Consider the following 18,879-nt stretch of genomic DNA (forward strand, 5'->3'; position numbering starts at 1 on the left):
GTTGTCGGCCCAGGGAATCTCGCGCGGTATCGCGCCTGTTCACCCGGCTTTTTCAGCGGCCACCGGGTGTCTCTCGAAAGTTCAGAAAGAAAGCTCCGTAACAGGCTGTATCTGACGCGTCCGCAAATGGTGTCTATTTGTTTTACGCAGAATTCGTTAAGGGCCAGTTCATAAAAAAAAAGTATTAAAAAAAAACGATCACACATAAGTGTAATTACAGCCTCCTAGATATTGACTAAGCCAGGCAGATGGCCACGAGAAGCGGCCGCCGAAAGGGAGAAGATGGAGCAGCAGACAACGGATGAGGAGAGAGCCACGTGACTGGCTCCCCGCTGCGGCGAGACGCCGAAACACACTTTTCCCGAGCGAACAAGTGTGTTGCGGGTCCTCGCCGCTGCAAAAGCTGTGCGCTGACGTCCAGGTTCCCCGAGCAATGGCTCTTTGATGCTCTGTGCTACCAGATCCTCGCCCTTCAAATCTGCGACCGGGCACTCTATGGCTCCATCGTCGAACTGCCAGGCTTTGTGAGCATAGGGGAGGCGATGGTGTAACACTTTAAATTTGGCGAGAAACCAGGGCCGGCTTGCTAGAAACAGCGTCTCTGCTTAGACAGTGTGAAAGGAAGCCTGCCAAGCCTGGGGCACGCCAGAGCTTGAGACTCTGCTTGAGACACGTGCCACTCCGCTCATGCACTAGCTTCGTCACTACTTTCTTTCGCACAGTCTCAGCTTAGACGCTAATTCTAGCAAGCCGGCCCTGTAGTACTGTGCAATTAGGCACGAGTTCAATTTCCCGTCTAAGTATTGCGAGGAAACGCTTCCAAATATTTTCGGTCTGGTAGGACGAGGCTAACCGCCGAATTCAGAAACCTCACTCAAACTGCACTGAAACTAAAGGGCCCCTCCACTTCCTCGAGGAAGGTGCGAGGGCGGGCGCTGGCCAATCGCGAGGACGGATCCGCCGTCGCGATTGGCCAGCGCCCGCCCTTGAGCCTTCCTCGAGGAAGTGGAGGGGCCCTTTAGTTTGAGTGAGGTTTCTGAAGTCGGCGGTAAGTCCTTTTAGGTTGCATTTCTGTGGCGGTCATGTGCCGATAATTTGGGGGGGAGGGGGGGGGGGGGGGGAGGGAGGGGGGGGGGGTTTCGGCGGTGAGAAACCAAAGGCGACGAGATGTTTCGGTGGTGCCCCCTCTCATTCACAACATCACGAGCAGGACTTTTTTTTTTAATTTTTTTTTTCAGGAAAAAGTTTACAGACCCGAAGCTCCGGCATTATAGCAAATACAACATATGTGTATAACTGTCAAGAGCAAAAGCAAAAAGACGTCCCACAGTAGTGTTTTCTTACGTCTGCTCACGTTGAGTCACAGGAAGGGACGCGTATTGGAACTTCCTCACAGAGTCAAGTCATGGAGCAAATCCAGGGCCCTGATTGGTCGATTTGAACGTCCCGCTCTTTTGCTGGCAGAAGACGACCGTGACATTTTCGCGCCCGTTGTTTGAGCTAAGACTGCTTGTGACAGTAAACCGAGCAGCAGCGATGCGAGGGCGTGCCCATGACGGTCACCGAGTGCGGCGGCGACCACGTAGGTGGGCGGTTCGGGAATGTTCCTCTCGGCCCGGTAATGCTTGCATCGAGCATGAAGACGCACTGCAGCGTTCGATCGTGCACGAGACGCGCTCATTTACAAGCGTGAAGCAGCATCCATCCACGCGCCGTAATAAAGCGTGTCAAAAAATTTTAAAAAAGAAAAAGTTTAAATCAACAAAAGAAAATTGCAGCTTGCTCCCTCAGTGGCCCTGTCAAAATGCTAACGATGCTTTCTCGTTCCTTTTTTGTATCTACCAATGAAATTCTGTCAGCTTAGCATCCGCGAACAACCTGAAAGAGCGTAATAACGCACAACCGAAACGCGACCGAGAAATGTTAGATTTCGAGAGCCAGAGGCGCTGACCGTACTTGAGGGCTACAGTCCTATTGGCGGTAAACAGTTTTGGCGGCGAAAACAACCCGCACCTACGTGGCGGTGCGCTAAAAACCGTGACCACAATCGCGCGTAGAACCCCACACGCGACGATGCCGGCCGGCGAGCAAATTTCGAGGCCGCATCATCCCCGAGCCAGCATCCGTGTACACGTGAAACACTGACGGCCCAGATGCGTCCCATGGTATCACTGCGCGAGGAAGTACCTATACGCAACCGGGACATCCGTGCCCCGTGTGAAGCGGGGCAGTCAATTCGAGCAATATAGCTGTGCACACGACATTCGAAGCACGGATGTTCCGGTGACTGGCGGTCGTATCAAAACGTAACGCAAGAAAACGTAAGCAAACGTGTGAATGGTTGAAAGGGTCGCCTCTCGATGAATATCATCGTTTGTGTTCCTGGCTACTTATCATGGGTTCCGAATGACAGTTTAGATAGGAGAGCATCGTGAAAGCTTGAAGTCTCGGCTCATCAACAACAAAGTGGGCGCCCTAATGTTACGCTCGTTTCCGTCGATAGGAATGAATCCCGGCAGGTTAGCGAGAGGCCCACCAGAGCGACACTTTCGGCCGCGCACGTCGCCGTTGACTCTGAACTCAAATCCTGGCGCTTCGACGACGGGGCCATAGAGTGCCCGGTCGCAGATCTGGTATGGCACAGAGCATCAAAGAGCCATTTCTCGGGGAATTCCTGGACGACAGCGCTCAGCTTTTGCAGCGGCGAGAACCCGAAACACGTTTGTACGCTCGGGAGAAGTGTGTTCCGGCGTCTCGCCGCAGCGGGCCGCCAGTCACGTGGCTCTCCTCTCATCCGCTGTCTGCCGTTCCACCTTTTCCATTTCGGCGGCCGCTTCTCGTGGCGATCTGTCAGGCGTTGTCAGTAGATTGTGCTCTGAAGCATGTGCAGCGAAAAACCCAGAAACTTGGACAGACCACACGTTTACTTTACGCACCGAGCAAACGCGACTTTGGTACTCCTATCAACTGCAACACCTCCTCGTGTATAATGGGGTATCCGAACAATTAAGCGAACCTATTAATAACAAGCAGATTGTCCCCATTTGATGGCAATTTAAGTGAGGTGTACGTACACGAATTAACTGTGATGAGACTGACGAGCTGTTCAATTTTGAGCATTTGGGTGAATTCCGAGGCCGGTGGACGAAGAAAATGAACAAAAATCTTTGTTCCTCATTGTTTAGTTTTCCGAACGTTAATTGCTGGGTTATCTGTTTCGTGCTCCTCGGGCTTCCGGTAGCCAGCAGAGTTGGGACTAAGAGGAAGGTACTAAAGTAGGACAGCAACGGTACCGCTTCTTTTTTTGCTGGCTTCGAGTTGCGTGAGGTGCGAGGCGACGGGGGGGAGGGCAACGTTTTCGAAGCAGCGACGAGTCCTCACGACGTCGTCCCCAAGTCGGGGAAAATACTTTCAGCCGGGCGCCACGGGGTCCCGCTGTCAGGACCGATAGCGCGGGGCAGCGAGAGGGGAAGCGCGCGCGCCGCACGTGCCGAGCGCGTGCCTGCGCGTGCCCGGGCTGGCGAGGGAGGGACGGCAGACGGGCCGCTGAAAGCCGCCAGAAGAAGCGTCGCTTCCGTTTCCCTCGAGTCGGAGGAGCAACACATGGCTCTGCGGGGGAGGAACGGAGACGTAACTCGCCGGGGAGACCGGCCGAGGAAAGAAAAGAAGGAAATTCGCCGAGGGGTGCCCGAGGCGACAGAGGCGGATTTCGCGACCGCATCTGCCGCAGTTGGGTCCGTCTGCGGAGGTGCGTGCGCGGTGTAAAAATACGCTTTTTTCGGGAGAGCGCCAATTAGGCGCACGCGCCCGCTGCTGGTTCCTCGTTGCTTTCCCATTTCGGTCCTTTTCGGGGTTGCCCTTTTTGCTCTTTCCATCCATCCGGGATGGGCGGCACCGTCGCCAGCTGCCGGTGAGTCGCGCGAGCGGCCCTCCCGCGCATGCGCCGGGTCCTTCTCCTCCTCCCCTCCTCCTCTCCCGGTCCCCCTCCGCCGGCCGTCCCGTACCGTTCGCCAGTGGCGTACGCTCCCTCGGTCCTTGTGGTGGTCGTTCGTCGGTGCTGCCGGTGCTCGTGTCGTGGTCGACCCTGTCTCGGATGCCCTCCGGCATGTGTGCTCGCTGTCGGCTCTCGGCGTGCCGTCGCCGCCGCCTCCGCTGCCCGTCCGTCAGCCCCCGGATGCCCGGATTTTGGCCCTGAGCGAGAGTGCGCGACCGCGATGGTGCTGGCGACGAGAGACGACGTGGTCGGCGGTGCGCGGCCGTCGACGTGCCGGTGTGTCGGCGGGGCGACGAGGACGCGCGACGCCGTGTCGCCGCAGTGTAGCACGACGTGCGCCTGCCGCTGCTGCTGCTGCGAGTCGCCCGGATGCTGCTGCTGCCCCAGCTTCATGCTGCTCGAGCCCCCTGCCAGGAGCCTAGGTATATAGCCTGTCTCTCTCGCGCGCCGGTCTCGCAGCGACTATCCTCGACGCCACCGCGCTAGGTGTGCCGAGAACGCGCAGTCGTACGTAGGTAGGTGCCGATCTCGGTCCTGCTGCCCTCGCGTTGCGCGTACGGAAAATATCGCTTGGACGAGCCCCGTTCGGGCTGATCCGCTCATTTCCCGCAGTCTCGCAGCGACGACAGTCCGTCGAACAGGCAGGCTTCAAATCCAGGAACAAAACACACACACACACACACACGCACACACACACACACACACACACACACACACACACACACACACACACACACACACACACACACACACACACACACACACACACACACACACACACACAAATAAATCACCGATGTAAAGTTTGTTTACAATAAGCTCTCATCGGAGTGGTTTTTGCTATGGCACACTGTTTCTAGTACTTGCATCCAGAGATAAGGAAATCAAAATAGGAAATCTGACAACTCAATCCTACCAGCTCGCCTACCTACTTTCTCCTTTTTTTTTTTTTTTTTTTTTTTGTCCTCTCGTTTGGTTGTGCGATAGATCCTTTTATGACAGTCGCCCATTTTCCTTTATTTTGCCCGTTTCCCCCTCGTGCATTGAGCGGCCTGCTGGCGTTTGTTCCCCTCGGTGTTTGGCAGATCGCTGGAGGCTTCCGCAGCCCGTCCTTCCTTTCGTCGCCCGGGCCGTCAGTCTGCTGTCGAGTTTTACGGCGCTGTTTGGCGCGGCGTCCCGGTCGTTGGCTCTTGCCGCGACGGACGCCCGTGTTGTCTCGCTCCAGCGGCGACTTCCGGACGCGGCCTGCACCGTCTCTCCCCGGCGTGACAACTTGTTGCCTTTCGGCCCCTCCCGTTCTTTCTCTGGCCCCGACCGCCCCGATGGCGTGCTTATTCGAGTCGCCGCGTCTTTCCGACACCTCGATTGCGCGTCTCGTCTGATCGCTCCGGCCTGCGCGGGGGTCTGTTTGTGCTTACTGATTGCTTCCGACACAGTAAACCTGGCAGTTACTTATCGATCAGATTATCAAGATATATATGCACATACACACACACGTTATCGGCTAGCACATCTTGGTGGGTTCGAATCCCGGCCCGAGGTGCCCGCAATCTGTCGGATGCATATTGCGGGGGAGGCGCCGTGTGACCGAGATTCCTCTCGCACGTGAAAAGAAGCCCGGGTGGTTGGAATTAACCCTCAGCATTTCGCTGGGTCGTGCCGGTTGCTCTAATTTGGTTCGACACGTAGAACCCTCTAATTTGATTTCGCCGGCTAGCACTTTCCGTCTCGGGGACGAAAAGTGCTCGAATGGGAAGTAAGTTCTTTTGGGAGGCACTCACTCGATCGAATGACGTTTTAGCGAACGCCCACGTGTTTCACCGAATGACGCTTTAGCGAATATTCGGACGCCGCGAAGCGGCGTTTTCGGGTGGGCCAAATGGGTTCACATTTTTCTAATGAGCCGCCGGAGACTGTCGCCGCAAAGCGCGGCGGATGGGTTAACGCGCGCCCCCGTTATTCGCTAAAACGTCGATTCGCTCAAATGTCGCTGTTCGCTAAAATGTCATTCGCTCATGTGATATGGACGACCCGGACAGCGGAACGAAGAGGGATCCCGTGTCGAGCAACCCGGAAACACTTAGCGGGGGCCTCGTGGGGCAAGGGACACCGCCATTAGGGTCGGATTAACGAGCTTCGGACGCGTTTTCGGTTTCGGCTCAGCCAGTGTCTCTGCCGCGTCTTTTGTTCCTCGCCCCAGCGGGAGTCGCGCATTCCGCCGCTCTGGCCATTGTTTGGGGCCTGGTTCCTTCTTCGCTCGGTCGTTTGTCGCCCCAACAACGAGGCTGGGAGCGAACTGCGGGCCGCTTTCTTTTTGGCCCGGGGAGGTCTTCTGCCGCGGCCTGTTTGCCGCTGGGCCTCCCAGGCGGCCCAGAGAGCGCTTTTGATAAAGCGAACTTGTGCCCAAAACAAAACGGGAGTAGAAGACAACAGCAAAGCGTCGCGGGCGTCGTAGTCGGCGTAACAGCAGGATCAAACGCTGGGCGAGACTGACCGGTCCGCGAGTCGGTCGTCGGCTCCCGCCTGCGGCTCGATTAGAAGCGAGACTCGTTTTCACCTCGAGAACCGCAGTAGAACAAAGTCCTCGCAGAGCATGACTAATTTGCCCCTTTATGTGCAGAATGAAGATATGTTAGGCGCATTTTAGGTTAGATATATGTTTTTTCATTGAGACGAACACGCTTCACACGCCAAAAACATTGCTTGTTCGGTTGTTCCTCCCACGCCCAGATTATTCGCGCGGCGTAGGAACAGAGCGCATAACTTGCTCTTTTTCTCCCCCAAAGCTCATCACTAGTGAATCCACGCAGCGCCGCCTAGCTTGCGTCACCGTCAGCGCTTCTTGCAGTCCCTCACGAACGCGACGCTAGCACGAGGCGACGCCAGGACGGATGCGTCTGCCGATTGGAGCGAGTCCGTGTCCATTAACGATGACGTCATGTCTGGGCCTTGTCTTTTGAATGGTATTTACGAACGCGTCGGGGAGACTGGCGGCGGTGCTGTTAGCGTCTTTCAATGCTACGAGAGCCCGACACCGGCTTTCCCGCAATGCTCCAACATACCTTGCGGCATATACATAGTGTAATGGGTGTCCGGCTGTCTTGGCATTTGTCGGAGCGACTTTATCGCTTCGGAACTGCCTGTGCAACGTCGGAACAATGCCACCTATAAGACGAGGCATGCGCGTGACTTCATATTTAGTGGATCCCCGACCAAAGACGCAGAAGTTCGACGAGAGGAGCACGCATCCGTCTTGGCGTTGCCGCATGCTTACGTCACGCTCGTTGTGAGCGGCTGTGGAACGCGCTGCCGCCCCCCAAACTTCATCACCCACTAGTGCTGACGTTTGGGGGGCGGGAGAGGCGGAGGCCTTGAGGTGGTTTTTGTCAGGCACGCTCTCGGAATTTCGTCGTGATCGTATCCTTGACTGAGGTTCCAACAACGCCTTGCCGGCAGATGTTGCGACGTCCCGTCAATTCTTCGGAGTAGTGCGGCCAGACTAATTCCTGCTTGGTCCGATGTTTTTTTTTTTAATTTCTCGATCAAAAAAGCCAGACGCCTGTTTTTCTTTTTTGTTTTATCTCATTCCTGATACAGTGTCGTAATCCTATAAACGTGTGTATACCCGTGTTCTCTTTTTAGCCAGCCTAATTCCAGCGATACGGTCCCCCTCGGCATTCAATCAAACATCCGGCGAAAAGGCTGGCGGCCGGGAAAAATGACCTTGATAGAGAGTTTTAGTCAATCCTTCGGGTGACTCCGATAACGATGCCCCATTCTGTGCAGACGCCTTCGGGCCTGCGTTGTGTCGTCATCGGGTGTAGCTATCGGAGACATCATAACTATCTACTATAACTCCCTGCTGAGCCGCCAGAACCGTACTTGGTCCCCGCGTAATTTCTCAGATACGTTACATCACTATGCTCGTTTTTTCTTTGCTTTTTATTGCTGAACGCGTGTCCCTCTCCCGTCGGATTATGTTCAAGTTTCTGAGGACGACGACGTCGGGTGTCCTTGGTAGCCCTCGAAGACGCCATTCGAAGGAATGGTCTTTGAGGCGTTTTTTCCTCGCGTCATTAGCAGAGGTGACGCAACGGGAGCGTTCGTGTTCAGACATGTCGGCGCTTGCCACAAACTGTCTCGAGTCTGAAATTGTATACAATGGGGGGCTGGCGGGGAAGGAATAGAGGCGCTATTATTCTTCGGGTGCATCGAGCTCAACACGCGCGCAGGCAAGAGAGAAGAGTGAGGTTTTTTTTTTAGTGGGGCCCCTTTTCAGGGGAGCGGCGAGGGGTGACTTGTTTTCATCGTTGAGAATGTTCGTTTATCGTTTGGTGGCTGTCATTTGGTTTTGTGAGTTTGCTACGTCTGTGATACAAATAAATCACCAATGTTCTCTGCGCCTTACTCGGGTTGACGCGATACTTTTCACCCCAAAGGGTGTTCGTGCGTTTTTTGTTTCTCGCAGAGCGCTCAAAGAACAAAAACAAAAACTGCAATCTAAAAAAAAGGAAAAACATACAAGGCAAGAAAAAAAATGAGTCTTTGCCAAAATAAAGACACAATATATACTTTATTGAGCAGGGTGTTTCACAGCTCACGTCACGCTCTGTCACAACGCAGACTTTATTTTGAGTCTTTTTGTGACCCCGTAGATCCGGATAGCTCTGTGTGTGCTCGGAGGGATGAGGTTTAGAGAAGCTCCTTTTAGCGCACGTCGTTTTACCGACCTCAGTTTATCGAATTCCTTTACAGAGAAACCCGGTTTAGAGAAGATGGCGCGAGCTTCCTTTTAGCGAATTCAGCCGCTGCGAAACGGGGTGTACGGCTGGGCCAGGTGGATTAAAATTTTTGTAATGAGCTGCCGGCTGGGATAACACGCGCCCCAATGATACACGCGCGAAGAAGGGTAGCAATTTTTTTTAACCAGCGTCCCCTTTTCGGTACACCGCGTTTCTCTAAACTGAGGCTCCGCTTTCTCTATATGGAGCTTCGATAAAACGTGCCCGTTTCCTGAAACCTGTTTCGATGAAACGGCGTTCGATCAGCCGTAGTGAACCTCGGCAGTGAACGCGTGGGAACTTCCCGAGCGTTGTTGCCGCCTGGCTTCGAGGATGAAACCCGGCCGCACAAATAATGGGGGCAGAAAGCCGACACCGCTCGTGCATCATAGTGTGCAGAGACCGTCTGATGAACTGCCTGCAGACATGTTTGAAGCTGGATGCCTGTCCGCAGATTGTCATCATGTCCGCGGCGAACGTCTTTTCGTACGACGTTTCTTGTGCAGTGTTACGGCGGCCTCACGGTAGGGGGCAGGAGAGTCCGGTGCCGAGCCCGTGACCAATCGCGGGTGCCGCAAAAGAACTCTGGCTCGCGCGGTCTCGTCTGGGTGTTGCGTCGGCGTGAGAATTGCGTGCGCGTCGGCGAAAGCCGGGCCCCTTTCCGTGCGCCCAGAAATCTGCTTCGGCGGGGAGAAAGTGCCGCGGCCGTGGGAAACGCGGTCGGGCCGCTTTTTCGACTCTCTCATTGCACTGCCTTTCTCGTTCGTTCGTCGGCGAGGTACGTTCCGGCGGTTCTCGGGGAATCGGCTCACCCTCTCGTGTCGTGATGTTACGGCGGCAGCCCTCGAGTGGACGACCCCTGCCCAACACCTCCTAGGCAACAAAGCCGGAGTGGCGAATGAGATGGCGTCATCGGAGAAGACAAATGCTGGACACAAGACTGGAAACGAGTGCTGCGTCGGCACTCGGCTTCGAGTCGATATTGAGCCGAACGTTTACGCAATCGTCGTGTCCAATCTGTGATCAGCGTTGGCCTTCCCCGATGACGCCATCTCATTCGGCAGTACGGTTTTGTTGCATACAAGGTGTTGCCCTGCCGCCTTCGATTCGTGCGGACGCGACATGCTTGTCGGAGGCAGCACTTAGAACCCACCGTTTCTGCCCCATAGCCTGTACGTAGCCCGGGGAAGGGCCGGACAGGCAGTCCGAAGCAGGTAACGCGTTATTTGTTCCTAGTTACTTTTTCCCGGTGACGAAGTAACCACCTAGTTACTTTTACGCGTCACCTCCAAACTGAGCTGACACGTTCCTTTCGAGCTGCAGTAGCTTCCGTAGTTTTAGTGAGTAACGACTCCGAGAAGCGCTCTTTCGTTGTTTTGTTTTAGTAACCTCTACGTGCCTGCTCCAAATTGACCGATTTTATTGCGCGAAAAAGTGTATTCGTAAACTATAGCTTCCTTTTTTTTTTTTTTTTTTTTTTTTGTAACGTAGTTCGTCGCTAGCTGTCGACTCGGATTGTGTGACCGAATCAGAAGCTTGTTTCGGAAGAAAACCGGCCGCAGGTTATCGATCGCAGCCTCGACGTCATGTTTTTGAACACTCGGGACGTGTCTTTCCCTGAGCTCGGCTACGATTCAGTCTGTGAGATTGGGCGCGTTTGGACTCGAGTAAGCGTGTGGCGTGTTTTGCTTGTCAGACGTCAGTTTGTCCAGGCACTTCGCAACCGTCTTCCACGGAAGGCTTTCCAAAAGCGGCAGCCCGAGCGTTGCTGACGTGCCTAAGAACGCGTCTCCGACTTAGCGGCGTTTAGCGTCCTATTCCGCCCGTGCATCGGTCCCCCAGGGGAAACAAATGTCATAAAATCCGCACTGTCGTGTTGTCGGATGTCGCAAATTTAACAATTAGGTCTGGAGAGACCTAGATGGGAGAGGGTCCAACTCAAACCGCGCGGAAGGCTTGCAATTTAGTGGCAGAGGATGGTCGCAAACGCGCGTGCGTTGTGTGGCGACGAGGAAAGAAGGCGGAAACGCTTGCGGACGATCAACGTTTTTCCCACCTCCTCGCAGCTCGGAGTGCAACCAGGTGACCGCGATCCAGCAGTTGGAAACTCGCTGTAACACGTCCCGACTTGTGGCGTTCGCCACATCCGTTGCTGCAGCCAGGGTCGTGACCGGCGACACTTTGATGGCGTCACGAGGCGTGATTCGAGGCTTTTTTGGAGGCAGCCGAGTCTGAGACGCCTTCCAGGCGACGGGAGGCCCTCGTGTGCGGCGGCCGGTCGCGGACCGAACGCCTGGCTCAGCGCCTCGGGGTCCTCGACCCGCGACCGGGCGCCGGCCTACCCGGGCCGAATCGGGAGCGTGGTGGTGGCGGGCGGGGGGGATCGGCGCGGCCGAGGCGCGTGGGCGACGTTCCCACGGTCGCTGGGCGGACGGCCCCGGAACTGGCGTCGCTGCCACCCGCTGCGCCGACGGGCCTCGGACTCCCTGCGCTCTTGCCGCCTCGCTTTCTGCGTCCCGCCGCCCCGTCGACGGGATGGCTGCGTCCTCCTCAAAAGAAAGAAGGTTGTCGTCCCGACGCAATCACTGTACGATGAGCTGCTCCGGACGAACGCCTTACTTCATAATCGAAGCCCTGAGGCACGGAAAAATCGATTATTTCATATACCCGTGTTTCAAGGCTTAGATCCTAACCAGCTCCTTTCGCTTGTCGCGTTAAGGCTGAGGCACGTTCGCACAGTCGGCTATTTGCCGCGTCCCAACTTTAGCCTGCATATTCGTGTACCGCGCCAACGCGGCAGGTATGTTGCTGCGGCACGGTAGCAGCCCGGAGGGGGTACGTTCATGCTGCCCCGCATGGCACACTCGGAGCCAATCTCTTCGATCTGCCAACAATTCCGGCCAATCTTGAGGCAGGAATTGGCGTGGCACCCCGAGCATGATGCAATTAAGCGTCTGAAAGTATCGCGTCGCGGGCGTCAGGTTGGGGAATATAGGTTTGAAACGTTTTCGGGGTCTCGAAATTCGCCAGGCTCGTTGACGGCTGTGATCATTCCCTCGTCCAGACATGTACACGTTGCTAGATTGGAGTAACTAAGCACGTCATTCATTAGCGCGACACAAACAGAACGCGTTGGCCCAGCTCGAAAGTACGCGCTTTTTTTTCGTTACTCCGAATGTGTCGTCTTTATGAAGCTTTAGTCGGTCGCGATATTTGCCGTCCTAACTCATTCCTCTTGAAAGCGCGTTCATTCCGAGTTAAATATGGCTATACGGACACACCTCGCGCACATCTTTTTCTATCGTTAATATGGAGAATTCAATTTTTGGCATCGATTGCATTCGGTATTGGACTTTTTACCCATTATTCGGCACTATTCGATTCGAATTCGATTCGAGTTAAAATTTCACTATTCACACACCTTTACTAAAAGGGGTTGCTCGTTACTGCATCAAAAAGTAACGAAATTGACCGTTACTAGTTCCTTCTCTGAAAAATTAAGAAGGTCGTTACGGCCTTACCGAAAGAATTAGCGAGGTAGGTACAAAGTCAGGCGTTACGGACAAGTTTGTCTCCGGGGCACTCTCCGAGGGATTGTCTTGGGTGGGAGGGCATTGGGCGAGCGGGCTCTGAGTCTGGGGCTCCTCGTGCCCGGATCCTCTGGCGACAGTCGTCGTCGTCGGCGGTCTCCGTGGGCGGCTTGCTTCCCCCTCGGCGGCCGAGGCCTTCCTCGCGCCGCCGGGGCGCGTTCGGCATCCGTCAGCGGCGGTGACTCATTGACGGGCCGTCTTCTCCCACGCGGCAGGGAGGCGGTGTCGACGACCCGGCCGCTGCCCGCTCCTCTGGCCCACTTCCACTCCAACCCGCGCTGGCAGTCCACGCCGCAGAAAACCTCCTCTTTTTTTGCGAGAGACAAAACACGTGTGTTTGCGGGCATCGGAAAATACAAAAATGCGCATTATTAATGCTAGGCGGGCAGTTGTTCATACGGTTGTCAGATGAAGAAGCGATGCTTTGGCCGTTTGAAACGTGTAAGCCTCGATAGAATAACATAAAGCTAATCTAAGAAATATCGGGATTCGACACGGAAAAGAGTGAATTCGTGTCATTCCGCCAAACGCCAGACTTCTAAGCTACGGTTTTTGAGGTAGACCGGGCAGAAGCGCCGATGTTGGGAGCCGCCGCCGACCGGGGGACGTTGGGCAGCGGCACTTCTACGACGGGGCCGGCAGAAAGCGGGCAGAAAAACAAAGGAACGCGCAGAATAACTGGGAAATGCTGTCTTGGTCCCATACCACCTGGAGGACAAGGCCTGCACATGACGTCATCGTTAGTGAACCCCCGGCCCGCCCCAAGCGGTAACCACGCTCCACGAGAGGCGCCGCAAAGCGGCGGGCACGTACGTCTTGGCGTCGCCGCGTGCTAGCGTCGCGCTGGCTGCGAGACGTAGCAGTGATGTTCACGCGAGGTGTCGACGATGTTCACGCGAGGTAGGCGGTGCTGCCCGGAGATTTCAGCTGAAGTCGAGACGCAGCCGACGCTACGAGCAGACGGGACCAATCGGACGTCTCTGTACGTGTTCCGTCATCGCCGAACCAATCAAGACCAGAGACGACCCAGTCACTCGCGCATTTGACGGTGCTCGATTGGCCCTAGTACCTCGTAGCGTCGGCTCTGTCTGAAGTTCAACTGAAACAATTTTTTTTTTTTTTTTTTTGTAGTGATGACGTTTGGAGGGGGCGGGGGGCGGCGGCAGGCCTTGTTTTTCTTTTTTTTTAGGTTGTATTGCTCGGTCCTGCGCTACATCCCTCCTCGTCTTCCTCGCAGGTTGAGCACGCACTCGCATTTGAGGCAATTTTCCGCGAAATTAGTTCTCTTCCACGTCCCTGGTTCCTCGTCGCTTGCGTCTGTCAATTGTTTTTCCCTCTCTTCTGGCGTCATGAGACCATGAGCGCGTAGTCTGTCCTGATCGTAGTTGTACCGGTTGAATCGTTTTGGTCACATGCCTTGTGTTCAACGCGAGCCCAAGTGAATACTCGCGTCAGGTGGGGCCTTTGCGCACGCGCCGTAGTGTGCCTAGATGTCAGAGTGTCTCCAACCGCTCGATCGGGCTGCCGTGCTTTATGGGCCGGAGTACAAGCTGCGAGGAGGAATCAAAAGAGTTGGTCGTCTGGACCAATCTGCCCAGGAGGCGTCCGCCATTGAATTGCGAGCGCTCCTCGTGCTTTTGACGTGGACGCTCTGTTCAATCTAGGCTCTCTACTAAGCCGAAAATACGCGAATCTGAGAGAAAGTGGACGACGCGGGGCGCACTCGCAGTGGTGGTTAATTACAGTGAGAATTACTAGGGCAGAAAAAGTAATTCATTACACTTTACTTTTAGAGTAACTCGGTTACCTTTTTTTTTTTTTTTTTTTTCAGTGCTGTCCGACGTGAACGATGTTCAAATAGATCGTCTCTTCCGTCCCGCAACGCTCTCCGCAACGCTCTCCGCAACCTGCTACGACATGCGGAACGCTGCAGTCGAGTCCAGCGGCGCGCATGCGCTCTAGCGGCGTCTTCGTTGCGGGGAGGGTAGCGCAGAGTAGGGAAAATGATCCGCGGAAACTCCCTAATGCGATGTCAGTTTTGCGCACCGAGGTGTATTTTCTCATCCTTGTCTGACCGTTTGGGGACTCATTTTCTACTCGTCACATGTTGCGCCTTTGTTTCACCCGCTTCGTTCGCGGTTAGGGCGAGGAAGCTGAGTTCTGAGTGCGATACGAGTCGGTTGCCGTATTATTTTTCAATACCACCAGGATTGTTGACTGCCTCTGTCAGGGCTCGACGGAGTATAGCTGGGATAAACGCGTGGGACTCGAATCTTTATTGGCCAGTGATGGGCAATCGGGCAGAGCGTGCGCTTGCCTGTCACTCCCTCTGTAGATATAGCACGAAAATCTACCGCGACAAAATCATAAAAAAAAAAAAATAGTCGTAATCGTAATTCAACTTTGGCGATCACTGACGATAAAAGCAATTAAATTGTAACTGCAATTACTTTTAGCCAGGTGTAATTACGAATACAAGTATCCAGAAAAGAGTTTAAGATACGGAAATTTAATTACTGTGATTGAATGACTACCCGTGTTCCCTGCACGCAACATCTGAGACGGATACGTCATTCCAGTGTTCACAAGTCCGCATCCCGGCGTGCAACCTCCACATACAAGCACGCGCGACTCCGTCGCTTTGCGAAGCTATAGCCAGCCCAATGCCACCTAGAATATGAGGCCTGAGTCTCTCTCTCTCTCTCTTTCTCTTTTCTCTCTCTCTCTCTCACACATACACACACACACACACCTAAACGTCCTCACTGGTGGTTCCGCGCAGCGCCGACTACACTACGTCAGTATCGTCGACATGGCGTCTCGCAGCGTTGTCACAACGAGCGCGACGCTAGCACGCAGCGACGCCATGCAAGATCCATGCAGGCGTCTGCCGCTCTATGCGGACTGTTGTCGAGCTTCGGCGGTTTGCCGCTCGGGGTGGGTTGGGGTCCCCTAAGGATGACGTCACGCGCGGGCCTTGTCTCGTAGGTGGTATCGGCAAACCCCGCCTCGTGCCGCCGGACGCATGAACGCTCAAAATGACCCTTCTCATCTCCGTTTGGTGCAGTCTAGATGTGCCTGCTTGTTTCTTCGTTTATTTTTTGGGACGATGAGACGCTTAGGAGGCCGCTCCTAAACTCGTCGGCTATTGCACGGAGCAGTATCGCACCTCGCCTGGTTTCCAGAAGCTTTTCCTGCTTCTTTCTCCAAAACCTTGTGAAATGTGGAGCTAAGTGTTTTAACGCCTTCTCTCTTTTTTTTTATATATGTTTTAATTATAGGTGGAGTTTGTGGAGGTAAGATAGAAGAAGCAGTATACCCGGCCTAAAAGAATAAGGATAAAAAAAAAAAAAAAGAGTATCTGGGGCGTGTTTGGCACAATAATTGGCCGAAAACGGCACAGCCTCGCGATGCGGCAATTGTCTAAAAAAATGTGTTAGCCTTAGTGGAATTTGTGTCGCCTTTTCGTTGTAGCCGCCTTCTTGTTCCCTTTTGTGAACGGTACCGCACTGAACGTTAAGTGCGTGCTTCGCTACGTCGTTTGTTTTTGCCCGCGGCCGTCAAAGCCGGTTAGCTGGTTTACTCGAGAGCCAGATCTGCGAGTTTGGGAGAGGGTGAAAGCGGGATTAAAAGAGAAGTACTAGGCGTAATTTCTGTGGAATGTAGCTCGAAGGCTGCCGCGCTTTCTGAGGGAATACCGAAGATAAGCTTGTAACGTTGGGAATTTTTATTGAATTTTTAAAAGCCTTCGACTGTGTGATCCGTAATATTCTGCTAGAGAAACTAAATTCTTATGAATTCAAAGGGCATTCATTCCCTTGCCCTAGTTGCAAGCTATTTTAGTTGCCGACGGCAAATGAAAAAAAGAAACGACCATATCTCAATTATGAAACCGGTCCGGACAGGGGTACCCCGAGGCAGTGTCTTGGGGCTATTACTGGTAGTATTTAACTTGTTTAGAAATTATATTGTCCAATAAAGTGAAATACATCGTTTGTGATTTATGCTAATAATGCAGTTTTTTTTTAAATAATATGAATGGGTTAGTGTATGCAGCAAATAACTGCTTAGAAAAGCTTTCTTTGTGGACCGTGTCAAATTATTTTAAAATAAATGAAACTAGAACAAATTGAATGGGTAACTAGTGCGAAAACATTAGGTGGGGCGTTCCCACCTAATGTTTTCCCTCATATTCAAAACCTTACTCTAAAACTCGAAAATCATGGGTGTTTTCTTCAAATATCGGTATCTGTTACCACCCATCGTAAAAATCTCAGTTTATCATGCATCGTTCAATTCTCGGTTATCTTATTGTCACATAGTCTGGGGAACTACAACTTGTACGAACATAAATAGTTTTTGTTGCGGAAGAATGCTATTCGCGTCGTAGCCAATGCTTCGTATTACTCGCACACTGAACCACTCTTCCGTAAGTATAGTCACGAAAATTAACACCGCAATTATAAACTTGCTACAATGTACGCGGGATATATCTTAAATTTACGAATCATCGGTTGCGACAAACGGCTAACCTGACTTGAAAAAAAGATTGCATACGGAGCGCGCAGTGCCGTCTCTTGGAGAATGCCACGTCCCAGTTCCAACTACGGCCTACAGACGCTTCAGCACGCACTACCCACCCTATTGAATAGAGCGAGGCGTTCACATTTGCTTCGCAAACAGAAAGGCATTGCACCATTTTTTCCCCTCTCTGTTTGTTTTTTCTTTCTTTTTTTTTGTGTGTGTTTGATAACCTCTTAATTCCTGTTTAAATATTTTTACATGTGTTTAGTTTGAAAACCTAAACATTTTTCAACCATTAGGTTGAAAAATATGGATTTAGATTGCATAAAATGAAACGTAATTGAGCGTTACATGAAAAGGGACCGTGTCACTTTTCCGAATGCTTCGAAACGTCGAATGACGAAAGTCATTCTTGTCCAGCTCGCTTGCACCTTTGCATTTAATTGCATTATAATTCGAAACGTCGCATGTTTTTGCCGGTTTGAAAATGGGCCCGGTCGTGCTGTCCATTGAATTAGGATCGTCGAATTACAAACTTACAAAATTACTCGTAACACTAATCGATTCTTTGATTTGATTGCTTGTAACGAGTACCCTACAAGTCTGGTCCAAGTTGGTCGAGCGCCCGCCCCCACTTGTCCGGACACTCGCTTTCTGCCCTGCCGCGAGGACGTCGAACCGTTCCTTGTGTCAGGTCGGAATGTGGGCGGTCGGTGAGGCGGCGGCGGTTTCCCCGATGCGTACTGGAGCGGGACTGTGGGTTTTGGACACTCTAGGTGTCAGTGTTGTCACCGGAATAAAGAACTCCGAAATTTACATTGCAAAGAAAAAAAAAAAAAATAGCGCTTTGTGATGATTTTATATCACCCCCCTTTTGCAAAACAATCCCTCCGTATGATACTTTTTATGTGTTTTGTTTTCTTGTTTTTCTAGTAATAATCTTTCTTTTTTTTTTTTTGTTGCTTTTTTTTTTTTTTGCTTTTTTGCGGTCGAACTGAGCTGGTATGTGTTTGCTTCATTTGGCCCACCTTGGGAGTCTTTCCAAAGTAAAAAGAGTTATTTCAAGAGAAAAAAAAATGCGGTACCTGTACTAGAGATAGAGAGCTTTAGTAGATGAATGACTCCGCGGTAAAGATAGCCGATACTTGGCCGCCGCCTTTGCACGGTATCCTTATCGGGGGGCCCTATCCCTCGTGACGTTCTCCTGGGCGACTGGTCGGCGGCTCAGGTGTGTTGTCCCTTGGTCGCAGGAGGCGCTGGGTCGTGCGTGTCTTCGGCGGCCTGGGCGGCCAAGGCCTTCCCGGTGCCGGACAAGAGGATGGCCTTGGCCAGCCCCCCCGGATGGCTCGTGCTGGTCGTCCTCGCCGCCGCTCTACTCCGGATAGCAGGTAATCTCCTCCGGGCACACCACCTAGACGGTCGTGGTGCCGTCGCAGTGCTGCCGGTCGCCCTTCTCAATAGTGAGTTTTAGTAAACCGTGTTTCCCGCTCCGCTAAGCCCCTCCGCTACCCGGAACTCTACAGCCAAGGCCATCGGCGCGCAGGCGCAGTGGCGATTCCGCGCTCCGCTCTGCAGAGCGGCTGCACGAAAACGATCTACTAAAACTCCCTACTAGGGAGCTTTAGTAGACCGTGTTTCCCGCTCCGTTAGCCCTCCGCTTCGAAGAAACCGCCACTGCGCCTGCGCGCCGATGGCCTTGGCTGTAGAGTTCCGGGTAGCGGAGGGGCTTAGCGGAGCGGGAAACACGGTCTACTAAAACTCGCTATTTAAACTCCGGTACTCGTACCAGAGGGCCCATCGCACCGTATCGGATGTGCTTAAACGGTTCCCTAAAGCTTGGAACGCAAGGCCTGCACCTTTGCCCCCCTCCCATACGTCATCACTCGTGGATCCGGGCAGTACCGCCTAGCTTGCGTCAGCATCGATGCCGGCGCGTCTTGCAGCGTCTCACAAGGGGCGCGACGTTAGCACCCGCTGTTGCCAAGACGCG

The 18,879-nt window shown here is 53.4% G+C and overlaps 1 protein-coding gene across 2 annotated transcripts in view; it reads left to right on the forward strand.

Moving 5' to 3' along the window:
• Positions 1–3,982: 3,982 nt before the first annotated feature.
• Positions 3,983–18,879, forward strand: part of LOC120836885 (protein spitz) — a 40,483-nt gene continuing 25,586 nt past the window's right edge. Inside the window, exons 1-2 of one of the 2 annotated variants that reach the window (XM_040205980.3) lie at positions 3,983–4,416; positions 18,140–18,277. In XM_040205980.3, the coding sequence (XP_040061914.1) occupies positions 4,215–4,416; positions 18,140–18,277 (340 nt within the window). In that variant the 5' untranslated portion in view covers positions 3,983–4,214. The remainder of the gene's footprint in view (positions 4,417–18,139; positions 18,278–18,879) is intronic. The other variant, XM_040205981.3, reaches the window with a different exon arrangement.

Source organism: Ixodes scapularis, unplaced genomic scaffold (genome assembly GCF_016920785.2).
Source record: "Ixodes scapularis isolate PalLabHiFi unplaced genomic scaffold, ASM1692078v2 PGA_scaffold3__209_contigs__length_174095766, whole genome shotgun sequence".
Classification (NCBI taxonomy): domain Eukaryota; kingdom Metazoa; phylum Arthropoda; class Arachnida; order Ixodida; family Ixodidae; genus Ixodes; species Ixodes scapularis.